Source organism: Anomaloglossus baeobatrachus, chromosome 1, assembly GCF_048569485.1.
Source record: "Anomaloglossus baeobatrachus isolate aAnoBae1 chromosome 1, aAnoBae1.hap1, whole genome shotgun sequence".
NCBI classification, from domain to species: Eukaryota; Metazoa; Chordata; class Amphibia; order Anura; family Aromobatidae; genus Anomaloglossus; species Anomaloglossus baeobatrachus.
The window spans coordinates 257,302,640-257,318,273 of NC_134353.1; the positions used below are offsets into that span (position 1 = coordinate 257,302,640).

Consider the following 15,634-nt stretch of genomic DNA (forward strand, 5'->3'; position numbering starts at 1 on the left):
TCATCTTTCCTTCAATTGCAACCAGTCGTCCTGTCCCGATAGCATGATGCTGCCACACTGTTTCACTGTTTAGATTGTATTGGGCAGGTGATGAGCAGTGCCTGGTTTTCTCCACACGTACCACTTTATTGACCTCCTTCTTTGGAACAACCCTCAAAAGGTTACATCCTAAAGTGTTCAAGGCCAGGCCATATGACCAAACGCCACATCCTTCTCCAATCTTTCCATAACAACCCATGGAAACTGGAATGCCAATTTCAGATTCCTTGTCGAGCGCTTGACTATTTAATCAATCAACAGAAGAAAAAAATCAGCCACTGCCGTATCAGGATATCAATTTAGAAAGTGGCCCTTCTCTGCAAGCCTAACTGGTGTCATTCCTTTTGTCAGTGCCATCCATCTCCTCTCTTCTGCCTCTGAACTTAAAAACCCATTAATTAGGTGGAAACAGTCCCTTCTCCATGGCCGCCGAATTTCCTAATGCCCTGAACCCCCCCGGCGTTCCCTGAAAAGGATCAACTCCCTTGACCTACAATACTGGGTGCAGTCACCCTTAACGAAAAAGCAATGTTTATGACAATAATAATAATTATAATTTTATTCATTTATATAGCGCTATTAATTCCACAGCGCTTTACATACATTGGCATGATCCCATTATATTATATGATCTCAACGGATGTTGACACTGACACTATCAGCCTTGCCATTTGCGTCTGTGTAGCAAAGAAGCATTGAACAATTTTTGGGGGCTTTTTCCATGATCACACTAGCTTAAATTGTGACCACTTAGTGAATGTACGTGGAATCAAACAAACAAAACCTCCTTTTTCCTTACTCTTTTTTTAGTTGTCCTTTTTAACCCTATGAAGATTAAAACGCTCCAACGGCAAGAGTGAAAAAATATTCACAGTCTCATTTTTCCAAATCCTCTTACTTCCTGCTTTAAATAAGCCCTCAACTGCTCTTTAAAACATACATAAATCTCCCCTTTCGCCAAATTATCAAGCCTGACAGTAACATCCGCACTCTTCTCACTCAACTCTGTCTTCTGAACAGAACGATGCCCTGTCGCCTGCCATTCGCCGACACCACCTCTGATCCTACCAGCCTCCAAACTCTACAAGTACTAGATGCCATGGTTCCTAAAACCTAAATCTGAGGAGCCCATCCATGCATTGGGCACTCTCTTCTGTGCACACTTCCAGATCCCCAAACCCTCCGAAAAGACCCACCAAGCCATTATTTTCAGACGCAAGTGGAGCAGACCTAGAAGAAAAAAATATTGGTGCCTCACCTAGTTGCCTGGGAGCTGTGTCCCCAGCAGCTGCTGGTCCTGGATTCTGATGAGGTTGCTCCTCATCCAAATATTTCCCAGATCTAGCAGAGCCTCCTCCACCAACAGAGGGGCTCGATGCGAAAACAGCCATGCTGTGGCTGTTAGAGGCGGGTCAGCCAACTCTCATCCAGTCTCCGGGTGAGTCATTGACTTTGACTCCTGCTCCTCCCTCCTGTGCTCCCCCCTGAAGAATAGCCTAGTTGTCAGGTCCCTGTGCGCCCTGGAGACCCACTGCTCCTGTTTTGGACACCTCTGCTACAATCCTTGGCTAAACTCCCCCCCCCACTGCTGCAGGCTTCGTCACACAGATTGATTCCTCCCAGACCGGAAACAATGAGACAGCAGTATGGTCCACAACCTGACGTGGAGGGTCCCGAGAGCGGCTCCTGATGTTGTGCCTGACCAGAGGGTTTTCTCTGCTTTTAAATGCACCAGAGGCTTGGTCCTCTGTGGTGAACTTTGGGGACGGTGACTGAGCTTGGTCACTTCTGGCCCCCTGTGGCAGATTCTGCATAGATGCCTTCACTCGATCGACTACATGGACCCCAGCAGTGTTTCTCAGCAGCTGGGGCATAGCGTCCAGATTCCAAATTTTTTTTAGCAACCAGGGAGAACAATGCGACATATTACTTCTACTTAGCTCATGCCTAAAATGGCTTTCCCGTGCAAATGTGGATGCCATTTCATAAACCCCTACCTTGCTACTCTCCTCCTCTAGGCACCCTCCTAGGAACGTACCTTTCCAATCCACTATTTTCTTAACCCTTGCAGTGCCCAAAACCTTACTAATCATGTCACTTTCCCCTCAAACCCTATCATGTCAGCCTCCCTTTTGTGGCTGGGCTCAGTATGGCCTCACGTGACTAGTGTTTGGTACAGTACACATATGTACTACATACAGGCAGGTATGAACATGTATTATCAAAACAAGCATAAATGCCACCTCCAGGACTCTTACTCACCAGAAGAATAGGGTCTATCAATTCCACCTCACTGCATCCTCCATGTACTGCAATGGAGATGTGGATGCATAGAAATATATGGAGAATGTGCTGCTACATGCACATAATACCTGACCCATGTTTGCATTAAAAAAAAAAAAAAACACACCAAAAAAACAAAAACAAAAAAAAAAAACGTACTCAATTTACTTGTCACATAGGTATCTAAAAGATCATTTTGACCTGCTGCTTGGACATTTAGTTCTACAGTAAACCAACCCTATTAATAAAAAGGCCACACCATGGATTTCCTTAGCAACAAATAGTATAGTATTTTTTCAGTTTTATTACAAAGCTTTTTATTTTTTAAAAACATATGCTCAGCACATTAACTCAAATTGGAATGACCAAAAAAAAAGTTGAATTGACAATTTTCTTTCTGCAAAGCCCATACTTTGCTATCAATAAAGGGACACATCAAAATTATTTTTTTCCTTTTTTTTTCTTTTGTACAACTGGCATCAAATCCCACTATAGGTTAGCAGAAGAAAATAATACAAATACGATACAGAACAATTTACATTATAACAATGAATCCAAGTGCTGGGCTCTTTTTTATATAAAGTATAAAGGAGTAATACACAAAACTGCATCACCCTTTCCTTGTGACTTATGGGATGGTTCTCCGAATGGGCCAAATAGAAGACTCCATGTCTTCCTATAAGACGAGTTATATATTAAATATGTGTTTGACATAATACAAACAGATAAAAGACAAGAGGTCATGGTTATTTGTGAAAAATAAGGGCATATTAGTGGTGAGTTGGGAAGGGGGGGGCTTCCTAAAACCTGGCCTGCATTAGGTGACACTGACAAACCAAGTGAACTGCATCTTCTTATGGTCACCTTCTGCACAACATGGAAAGATAGTACAGGGTGGGCCATTAGTAGGGATACACCCTGGTGGACCATTAATAGGGATACACTCTGGGTGGGCCACTAGTAGGGATATACTCTGGGTGGGCCATTAGTATGGATACACCCTGAGTGGGCCATTAGTAGGGATACACTCTGGGTGGGCCATTTGTAGGGATACACCCTGGGTGGGCCATTAATAGGGATACACCCTGGGTGGGCCGTTAATAGGGATACACCCTGGGTGGGCCATTTGTATGGATACACCCTGGGTGGGCCATTTGTATTGATACACCCTGGGTGGGCCATTAATATGGATACACCCTGGGTGGGCCATTAATATGGATACACCCTGGGTGGGCCATTAGTATGCATACACCCTGGGTGGGCCATTAGTAGGGATACACTCTGGGTGGGCCATTAATAGGGACACACCCTGGGTGGGCCATTAATAGGGATACACCCTGGGTGGGCCATTTGTATGGATACACCCTGGGTGGGCCATTTGTATGGATACACCCTGGGTGGGCCATTTGTATGGATACACCCTGGGTGGGCCATTTGTATGGATACACCCTGGGTGGGCCATTTGTATGGCTACACCCTGGGTGGGCCATTTGTATGGCTACACCCTGGGTGGGCCATTTGTATGGCTACACCCTGGGTGAGCCATTTGTATGGATACACCCTGGGTGGGCCATTAATATGTATACACCCTGGGTGGGCCATTAGTATGGATACACCCTGATAAAATGGAAGTGGTTGCTGATATCATCTTACCGTTTGCAGCATATTAGTACATGGAAGGGGCAAAACATTTGAGGCCGGTTGACGCCCATGGTGGCCATCTGCAAAGCTGCCATTTTGAATTCAAATTTACTCTTTTTATCAGGGTGTATCCATACTTATGGCCCACCCTGTACAATATTAATGTACAATAACTGGGTGCCAGCCATGAGCGTATAAGAGGATCGGGCAACCTCTGGCATGCCATCTGGGCTCAGAAATGTAATTATTGTTCCTTAGCCAAACTGTGGCTATACAATAACAGTGGCTCAGGGTAGATTCTCACTTGACTTAGTTTCTGTTACTGGTTTTGATATTTTGACACCAAGAATAGTACTTTTAACTCAGTTAGAATTGACCAGCATCTGTTTTAAAATGTATCCAGCCAATAAGTGGATGTTATGATGCAAATGTGAACAAGGCCCTGCTCTTGTAGGGAATCTATCAATGTTTTTGCTACCTCAACTGAGAGCAGCATATTGTAGCCAAGGAAATTCTGAATCCAACGATGTATCACTTAGATTACTGACTGCAGCCTTCTGACACAATCAGAATTGTGAGATTTAGCCATGTAGCAGAGCTGAGAGACCTGTCCCGTCCACACCAGGCTCTCAATAGAGATTGTACATTGATAGCGAGGTGTCAATCTGAGGAGGGGATGAGCTGGATTGCTGTGAGCGTGACATTGTAGTCCAAGCCTTGAGTCCTGCTGCTTAAACAAAAATAGCAAATAAACAATAGATCGGACCTTGACAAGACAGGCATCCCTGAATTCTCTGCTTTAATCCTTGCAGCATGCTGTCTTCAGCTTACATAGCAAAAATCTGCTGACAGATTCCCTTTAAGAACACTCAGGTATGACTTACTGTATATTGGAAACTGCACTAGTTATTAGTTGGGGCTACTAAACTTCTTAAAGTACGCATAATTTTCCACAAATCACCATGTAAGAGAGCCCCTAATTTCCATATATTAAAAAAAAAAAAAAAAGATTTTTAAAAAAGAACACTATTTCGTCTTGCCAATCTATAACTTCGACATCAATGTCATATATTGGCTCAGCAAAAACAACTTTTTTTTATATATCTTTAATACATTATATTTCCATAAGACCCTTTTCACAATAGATGCATCGATGGCTGCCTATACATCCCAAAGTAAATAGAGAATTTGTATAAAAAGAAAAAAAAAAATTTTCGTGCAGGAAAAAAAAAAAAAATCTTTTTTTTTTTGTTTTGCAAGAAGTGGGGCAGGGAATGGGGGTTTAGTTTATACCCTGACTAATAAAATATACATCAATCCTAAATCTGATATATAAAAGCATTCAAGTTTTATGGAGATAAACATTACAATGATAAAAAAAAAAAAAAAGAGAAAAAAACAAAAAAAAAAAAAAAAAATTGATCCTTTTGCTCCATTTTTAAATAAAAGAAGTTTGTCCGGTCCATGGTGTCTGTCCAGCACTCTGTCTGGTCTGTGGCTGGGTTACTTTAGGATCTCCACGTACGCAGCACACGCTGCAGGTAGGAAGTATGAATGTGATGGAGAATAATGTATCCCGATGATTCTTGGAATCTTCCATCCTTGGGGATCTAGCTGTGGTACATGAAGGCCCCCAGTACCAGTGGTGCCAAACTATAGGCAGTGATTGTCTATACGGTACAGTGTCTCTAGCAGTGGCATATCAATGTCATTAGTGGACTCCTTGGGGGTGGGGTTGCTGTTAATGGAGAAGTTGGGTGGTTTAACAAGCTTCCATCTCCAGGAGTCCTCCTGATGTTGCTGCCTTTGCTTTACACGCTGAGAAGGAATTCTTTTTACCCCCTGCAATACACAGAAAATACAGATAAATACTCAATATTCATAATGTGCAAAAGTCATTTATTCTATACAGTATCATGACTGAGTCCCTCGCACGAAGCACAATAAACAACGTGGTGAAACTTTTCATTGTTTTGAGTGCTCCCCCATCTGAGAGCAGCATGATGTAGGGGCAGAGACCCTGATTCCAACCATGTGTCACTTACCAGGCTGCCTACTACAGTTTTGAGAAAATCATTGTTTTCTCTGCTGCCAATCTACCAGTACTCCAAATGCTGAGCTCTGGTAACCCCATTCACACCACTGATTGACAGCTTTCTGTAAACACTGTGCATAGGCATCAGTAATGGGCGGTGCTATATAGAGCTCATGAATATGGATGATTACATGGAAGCAAGTTTACTAGTCCTCTCATGAATCTACTGTCAATAAAAACAGTGATTTATCAAAACTTACAATAAGCAGCCCAGTAAATAATAAATTGTTAGAATCAGGATCTCTGCCCCTACATTAGGCTTCCCACAGACTTTTTTTTTTATGCAATTTTTAAAATGTATTGGAGTGGGTGAATAACACTATTCACTCTGCTGACAGAAGGAAATCCTCCAGTTTTTGTGACAAAATTTGTTCTGGAAAAAAACTCAACAGGAAAGCAGCAAATACTTAATATGTGCACACACCCTTATTTTAATTGATTTTCCTAAATCAATAATACACATGAAAGTAAGAAATATATTAAATTATATCTGATTATTTCTCTTCTTCGTTCTCCTGTAACCCCTCCTACATGACATAAAGGGAATCTGTTAGCAGGATTTTACACCCCAAACTATTTACATGCTTTCAAAGAAAAGTCCAGTAATATCTTCACATTGCCATTCCATTCCTCCATTACTGAGAAATCAGTGCTTGCACTGACATGGAAATATAGCTATAGGTCTGAAGCCTCTGTCACTCCAGCTCTATTCTCAGTACAGTGTCACCTCCTCCTGCTTGACTGAAAGCCTTTATGCTGTAGGACTTCAGGCAAAGGAGCTGTCAGCCAAGTAAGAAGAGGCAGTTTTGGTTGGGGAAAAGAGCTGGAGTGACAGACTTCAGGCGTATAGAGCTGGAGTGACAGAAGCTTCAGGCGTATAGAGCTGGAGTGACAGAAGCTTCAGGCATATAGAGCTGGAGGAGTGACAGAAGCTTCAGGCTTATAGAGCTGGAGTGACAGGCTATTTGCATATAAATGTAAAAGCTGATTTCTCAGTATGGAGGAAAGAACTGGGCATGTAAAGGTATTGCTGGACTTGTCTTTGAAAGAACTACATGTACATATAAATAGGGGCGTAAAATCCTGACAGATTCCCCTTAACACATAATAAACCATTTTATTGGACCAAGAAAACGGCAATTATAATTTCTACATTTGTAATTTGTTGGTTCAATCACACAATTAAATGGCACAAAAATCAGAACCATCAGTTTATGTGGGTAACCACAGTATATATTTAGTGAGCTACGAAACTAGTCTACTGAAAGATAGGCTGACATTCTAGATTTAGGCATGGGAAAATGCAGGGAGAAAACAAAGGCTTCCATCATGAAGAGACACATGAGGGAGCTCTTACTACATGCACAGTATGTACATGTCCACCCAAGATTTACTTATATAGTTCTAATGTATAACTTGTTATTACAACTTGTATGAGGATTAAAAGGAATCTAACACTAAGCTTTTGCAACCCTATCTGAGAGCTGCCTGATTTGGGGCAGAGACCCCGATTACAGCGATGTGTCACTTACTGGGCTTCTTGCTGCAATTTTGATAAACATGAGTTTTATTTTCTGCAGATCTTCCAGTTCTCTGAATACCAAACGCTGTATAACCCTGCCCACACCACTGATTGTCAGCTTTCTGTGTAAACTTGTAAAGGTATCCAGCTCACCCACGTCTGACCTCACCGTACCTCAGACTCGGATCCGGCCCTGCCCCGGCCGCAGCAGTGAAAAATGAAGGAAAACGATCCAGCTGATTTATTCAGTGCAATACAGACATGGCATGGTCGTGGTTAACGCGTTTCTGGCTTAACGCCCTTAATCATAACCATATCATATCAACCAATCATAACATGGTTATGATTAAGGGCGTTAAGCCAGAAACGCGTTAACCACGACCATGCCATGTCTGTATTGCACTGAATAAATCACCTGGTCACCCAGCTGGATCGTTTTCCTTCAGCTTTCTGTGTACATTATGCATAGGCAAAAATCTGCCAATCAGTAGTGGGGGCGGAGTTATACAGAGCTCTTGAGTATGGAGAACTACACGACAGGTGGTTTACTAGTCCTCAAATGATAATCTGCTGCATTTAAAACAATGATTCTATCAAAACTACAGAAAGGATCTCAGTAAGTGACACATCGCTGGAATCATGGTTTCTGTTTGTATGTTATGCTGCTCTCAGATTAGGTGTCAAAAACCTGGTGACAGAATCCTTTTCGGCTACGTTCCCAAAATAAGCTTTTGATGTTCCGGAATTAGGTTGCTTATTATTTCATTGCAGCATTTTTTTTTTTACCTAGTTTTGACGGTGTTTTTTGGCTCTTTTTGGTACGTCATATTTGGCTTTGACAAAACGTCATGTTCTGTCAATTACATGTGTTTCCGCTGCAGAAACAAACATGCAGATTTTCCATATCTAATGAAATTCTATGGGAAAAATCTGCATATAAAACTCGGCGTTCCTGCAAGAGAAATTGACATGTTGTGGATTTGAAGCACCTCCGGTCAGTTTACGCTCCGCAGCACAGGAGGCAGGAGAGTTCTATAAATCCCATCCATGTCACTGAAACTGTAAAGAATCTGTATTTCATGCAGCAAAAAAACAGTCAAAAACGGATCGTGGCACACAACCTTAATGTGATGAGAGTCAATATGTGAATGAGAATCCACAAAAATATCACAGTCCCATTCATTTAGAAAATATCTGACAATGGTGGCACAACCTCATTCCTATGCAGGAAAAAGGCTCGACTAGAAGAGTTAACTCTATCCAAGAGAACTGCAGAAACACAAGAGCACCCCACAGATTTTATTTACTTTTAGTCTTTTCATCCCAGATGTTCAAAGGGTTTGGTCCAGGTTGCTCTTCCTGGGAAGGTTTTCCTCTCAACCCAACATTAAAACATTGGGCTTCCTGTTGAGTAATGTCCCGGAGGCGCCAGGGCCGTAGGTTCACAGCAGCCCCATACAAGAGCGGTGATTCAGAGCTGCAGCAGATTAGGAGCCAGGAATGTCTGCTACACACAGAAATATAGCTCCGCTGTGTTTAGACCATTTCTTCCCTATGCCGCCTTTGAAGTCAGGAGGTTATAATAACTATGGCAGATCTGCTCCAGACCTCTGCAATGAGAGAGGGGCCGTGAAATCTGATGGAATTAAAAGACCTAGTGATAGCAATGCTTTGGACTCGGGAACGAAAGTGTAAAAATTGTACAATTCAGAGTAGACAATCGGCATCATTACCAGTCACAAATGTGGCCTGGATAAGACTAAATGGAGGATCAGCAGTAAAGTTTATTTTCCCTTTTTGCATTTGAAGATGTGAAGAAGAAAAATCACTATTTCTTTGTTTACATGTGTTCTAGATGTGGAGGGGGAAAAAAATTGTTGCCACGCATTTATGGCAGAGTGAATTCATAGGATCGAGCATGGTAAAATGCTACATGCCCAATCCTTTTTTACACCACCATGCCAAATTGGGAGATCAGAACATCCCCTAAAAAAATAAAATATAAAAGTAAAATTGAAGGTTATCCAGTCCTGTTGAAATCCTATAGTATATTACATATATACAGTGTGTCCACCCATATCCTGTCCTCCTCCATTAACTTGAGAACGGCAGCAGCGATAGGCATAGAAGTGGTGTCTAGGTATAGTAAAGTATCCATGCGCTATGCAATGAAACTACCTATAGTGCCACCTGGTGGAAAACAACGGAGTTAGCATTTTTATCTTGAAAATGGAACAAGATAGAGAAAAAAGTGAATTACAAAGTCGTAGGGCATCATCATGATGCCCTACAATCTTTTAATTCACTTTTTTTTTCCTCTATCTTCTTCAGTTTTCGAGATAAAAATGCTAACTCTGTTTTCCACCAGGTGGCGCTACAGGTGGTTTCATTGCATATCGCATGGCTACTTTACTACACCTAGACACCACTTCTATGCCTATAGCTGCCGTCGTTCTCAAGTTAATGGTGGTGGACAGGATATGGGTGGACACACTATTATAATTGATCCTTTAAGATTGTGACTGTCTTAAGATGAACATAGAAATTAGATATTTACCATTGACAGAATTAGCCGAATTTGGTGAGATCTGATAATCTGATGTATGTGGTGGCTAAACACGTTGGATTAAAGCGTGGTTCCATTACGAAAGATCCCACTGACTGTAAGAGCTTACACTCTATATGAGAGAGAGATGACCCTGCTAACCATAAGAGCTTACACTCTACAGGAGGGAGAGGACCTTACTGACCATAACAACTTACAGTCTACAGGAGAGAGAGAGGATCCCACTGACCATAAGAGCTTACACTCTACAGGAGAGCGAAAAAGAGAGAACCCCGCTGACCATAAAAGCTTAGACTTTACAGGAGAGAGAGGTCCTTGCTGACCATAACAGTTTACACTCTACAGGAGAATGACAGGATCCCACTGACCATAAGAGCTTACACTATACAGGATAGAGAGAGGACGCTGCTGACCACAAGAGCTTTCACTCTACAGGAGAGAGAAAGAGAAAGCGGATACCACTGACTTAGAGCTTACATTCTACAGGAGAGAGTGAGGACTCTGCTGACAATAAGAGCTTACATTTTACAGGAGAGAATACTGTGCTAACCATAAGAGCTTACAGTCTACAGGAGAGGTCTACAGGAGAGAGAGAAGGGATCCAGATAACCATAAGAGCTTACACCCCACAGGAGAGGACCCTGCTAAACATAAGAGTGTACACCTTGACAGAGAGAGGGCCCTGCCGACTACTGGAGCTTACACTCTACAGAGGAGAGCACCCTGTTAACCGAGAGAGAGAGAGAGAGAGAGAGAGAGAGAGAGAGAATCCAGATGACCATAACAGTTTACACTCTACAGGAGAGAAAGAAAGAGGACCCTGCTGACCACGAGAGCTTACACTCTACAGGAGAGCTAGAGGATCCCGCTGACTATAAGAGCTTATACTCTACAGGAGAGAGGACCCCACTAGCCATAACATCAGGACTGATCACTACTGTACAAAGTATGATAATCCTCTAAATGTCATAGCTGCAGGACATTACGGGGAGGCCCGCGCGGCTGCGAAGAAAAAAAAAAAAGCCTGCTATCTGATGCTTCAGCAGTGTGGAAAATGGTGCTGGACAAGTTTCTCTTTTTTGCAAACCGCAAATTCACGTGAAACCGTGATATTAGAATTCACATGAAACCGTGAATTTCAGGAAAGTTCACTCTAGCCTCCATGGATTGATAATCTCACCTCTATAAACAGACTATGCCACTAGGACTATACTACTATAGGATGATGGTTGAAAGCCTGATTTTCTGAATTCAGGAACAACTATATCATTCATCATAAGAATGATTATAGCTTTATGTAATTTTATCCTTCTCAAAAAATTCCAAAATGATATTGGACCTTCTCTGCTTGGGTTTCAAATAACTGTTTTAGGGCTCAGATATGTTTTCGTTTTATTTAAAAGCGCAATCAATTTACTTCATAGTTCTTTCAGTGTGTATACGATCTTCAGTTTGTCTGTCCGGAGGTGGGACTGGTCTTATGTATGTGTAAATATTACAAATAAAGGACATCACAACTCTTATTTTTTGGATTTTGATGTGAGTGGAAACACGTCACAGAGCAACTGATTTCTATCAATAAGATGCAGGAGTATCTTTAGTAGATTCACTAATGGCATGGTGTCCAAATGTAGTCCTTGTGTGGAGACTTGTGATTCCACATCTATGTAGCCGTATACCTGAATGCATTGATCTCTATGACCCCACACTGAAGTCAATAATGGTTTTTCCTATGCAGATGATATTAGGAAAGCCACTATAGGGAGGAAAACACCCACAACTGGGTCCTGGCCCCTGGTGGCTGGAGGGGCCCGAATGCCTTTCTCGTGGGTTATTATGACAATGACTATTGAAATAAGCTGTGAATTGTTAGGAAGATGTTTAAGTGCAATCAATAGTAATAGATACATTAATGGGAGAGGATTAATCACCTACAGTTTTAAAGGGAAATGATTAAGGGTACCATCTCACTAAACGACGTACCAGTGATTCCGACCAAGATACGACATGGTCAAGATCGCTGGTGTGTCGCAGCATGGTCGCTGGTGAGCAATTAGGGAGATCTCACCAGTGACCAGCGACCAGCCACTCCTGTGACGATGCTGCGCTTGGTAATCAGGGTAAATATCGAGTAACTAAGCAAAGCGCTTTGCTTGGTTACCAGATATTTACCCTGGTTACCAGCGTACACCGCTTAGCGCTGGCTCCCTGTACACGTAGCCAGGGTACACATCGGGTTACTTAGCAAAGCGCTTTGCTTAGTTACCCACTATCTACCCTAGTTACCAGCGTACACTGCTTACACAGAGTCGGTGCTCGATGGTCTCCCACTGTCAAACACGCCAATGTGTGCTGCACAATGGGAGACTAACGAGCAAAAAATGAACCAGAACAGTGTGTAACAATCAGCGATTTCACAGCAGGGGCCAGGTCGCTGCTCAGTGTCACACACAGCGAGATCGTTGATGAGGTCACTGGTACTTCACAAAACTTGTGACTCAGCAGCAATCTTGCTATGTGAGAAGTACCCCTAAGTCCAGAAATGCTCTTTACCTCACATATAGGGGTAATCTGCAGGTAAACAGCACTTAAATTCTGTGTAGCCGGCTTTCTGGAACAGCAGCTACAGGGAGAAAATGAAGGTATATCCTCACTGAAGCTCCTTGCTTCTAGAGCGGTGCAGAGAGTGTTTACAGTCACCATTCCCTATTCAGTGAGCACAAATTTAGTCAGTTCTCAGTACTTTGATACACACATGCACACACACTGCAGTGTTGAATATCAATGTGCAGGGAAGTGATTAGCACCCACGGGGCAAGGGGTTAAACTTTACTCATTACAGGGCCTGGGGATGTCACGGGTGACCCTACCCGGCTTTGTGGCCTCGAGGTGTACAATAAAGAAGGGAGGAATGATAATGGTGGAGGTTGGTTTTGTGACGTCACCTACGGTACGCGGTCAGGGAATAGCCGCCGCTGCTGTCGCTGTCCTTCGGGGTGGATGGTAGTAGCAGCTAAGATGTTTCTGCTCCCCACAGGTGGAGCGGACCCCGGGGAGGATGATGAGGGAAGTAGTAATAGCGAGCACTGAAGCGTGGGGTGCCAGCAAGGACAGGCGGACACAGTCTCTGCGGGTTCAAGGTCTCTTTACTCACAGTCCTGGTTTACCTGGGAGACGCCGGTCACCGCCGTGATGGGCCCCAGCCGATCCAGAGCAATTTGAGGTCACCGCCAGTGTTCCCACTGTGAGTCCTTTCTAGTCGGGATCTCTCCAATCCCGGTGTAGGTGGAATATAGAATGGGCTGCGGTTGTTTTCTGCACTCTCCACAGACCCTGGAATCCCGGTGTAGCTGTAGAAAACCCGGGCCAAGCTATCTGCTCCAAGCCACGGGTCCCATGGCGCTCCAGAAGTGTGAGGTAAAAGAAGATTGGAATGAGGTCCCAGGTGCATCTCTCACCCCAAGCTGTGCTCGGGGCTAACTGGCTATGTGTGAAGCTGCTCCTTCCCTTTTTCCCAAGTGGTGCCCACCCCCCCCAGGTGGTTGTCCCTCACTTCGTGATGGCCAACCCCAGTCTACCACAGGCCATCCCACCCGGTGGGTAAGCACCTAGCTGTGTTTGTTGTATAAATGTGAGAAACACCAGCGATTAATCTCTCCTTACCCAGGATGAGTACTACATTTTAAAAGGGAGATGCAGTACCCTGTGGCGACGGAAGCCTCAGGGGCGCCACAATTACAGCGCACTCACGGTGTAGTGAGAGTTAAATGTAACAGCTTTCTACTGTCCCAAAGACTGGAAGCAAGTGAGTAAATAGCGTTTCTGGTTCCCTTTACAAGATTTTTCAATAAGTTAGGTCTTTAAAAGCACCACTCCAACGTTTTTTGTTTCAGCGCTGCAGTGGTGCTTTAAACTCAAGCCTCTGTCCCTAGTCTTATTCTCACCATCCAACAGTTTCATTTTTTTTTCGGCATCGCTCCAGTCTGGCTTTGCCATCTTGTGATTGGCCGTAATTTAGAAGTTATGTGACAAGTTCTCAGTACAAGTCTATGCGAGCCAGACGGAGGCTCTCAGATTTGTTACCTCCAGCTTCCTCCATGAAACACTGGAGCTGCCAGCAGGTCACAAAGTGCCAGTGACCGAGAGGAGCGCCGTGAAAAGAGATAAGGATGCTAGAGGTGGAGTATAAGGCCCTGTGCGCACTTACCGATTTTTCCCGCGGATTTCCTGCGGTTTTGCTGCATGTTTCGCTGCAGAAAATGTTCATAACATCTCTGCAGTGATTCACCAGCAAAACCTACGGGAAAAAACAAATGCTGTGCGCACTATGCGGAATTTGACAGCTGCATGTTTCCCTGCGGGATTTGACTCCATTGACTGCAATGTAATCGTGAAATCCCACAGGGAAGTGATGTCATTACAGGAAGAGGAAGCGGAGCGGAGAGTAAACACACATCACACTCACACACAGACATATAGAATACATATACAAATCAAACGGAAATATAGAAAAAAAAAACAAGTGAGCTCCGCCGTATTTTTACCTTCCAGCCAAGGTAAACACACAGCAGCGGCCCGGTATTCTCAGGCTGGGGAGGGCGAGGGGCAGGGTTAATGTCCCGCCCCCTCCCGCAGCCGAGAATATCAGCCGCAGCTGCCCCGGGAGTGTCACATCCATTATGCGACAGTACTGGAGTGTCCTCGGCTCTTCCTGCTGCCGTGATGCGGTGGCAGTCAGGGTAATAAGGAGTTAATGCCGGCGGATTGCCGCCATTAACTCCAGGCTTGATCATGGCAGCGTCTATGTGACAGCTGACATGGTCAACCCGTAAGTAAAGTGAATAAACAAACACCGAAAAATCCTTTATTTTAAATAAAACACAAATAAGCCTCCTCGTTCACCTGTTTATTAACCCCCCCAACACACCGCTCCAGCGTAATCCACGTCCTCCGATGCTTGCATACAACCGCGACTGACACTGACATAGCGCTGAATGCAGCCTCGCAGCGAGACAGCAGAGGTAACCACAGGGCATTTCCGACGGCCGGTAATGTGAACTCACTACCGCTCGGGGGAAATGTAGCGATCTGTCCCCTATCTATCTATCCCTCTATCTATTCATCTGTCTGCTATCTATCTCAGAAGGAAATGATTTTTTTTTCTTTTCAATGTGCTTTATTGCATTCAATGTAATAAAACACATGTACCAACCCGCACACGGCAAAACCGCGGCAATACCGCGAACAATACCGCGATAAAACCGCAGCAAACCGTATGCGGTTTTCGGGTGCAGTTTGTCTCGGTTTTTTACCGCGGGTGCGGTAATCTTTCAGTGCCTGCGGAATTTTCTTGAGAAAATTCCGTTTTCCAGTGCGCACAGGGCCTTAGACAGGAAATTTAAAGAACTACTCCATCAGTGAATAAACACTATCTATGATGAAGCCACAGCATACTTGTGAGGTAAAAGCAGAAGGAATTTGGAGAAAC

The 15,634-nt window shown here is 43.7% G+C and overlaps 1 protein-coding gene across 2 annotated transcripts in view; it reads right to left on the reverse strand.

Annotated features, from left to right (window-relative positions):
- Positions 1-2,596: 2,596 nt before the first annotated feature.
- LEF1 (lymphoid enhancer binding factor 1) overlaps positions 2,597-15,634 on the reverse strand; it is a 228,127-nt gene continuing 215,089 nt past the window's right edge. The window contains exon 10 of one of the 2 annotated variants that reach the window (XM_075349250.1): positions 2,597-5,805. In XM_075349250.1, coding sequence (XP_075205365.1) covers positions 5,726-5,805 — 80 coding nt within the window. In that variant the 3' untranslated portion in view covers positions 2,597-5,725. The remainder of the gene's footprint in view (positions 5,806-15,634) is intronic. The other variant, XM_075349259.1, reaches the window with a different exon arrangement.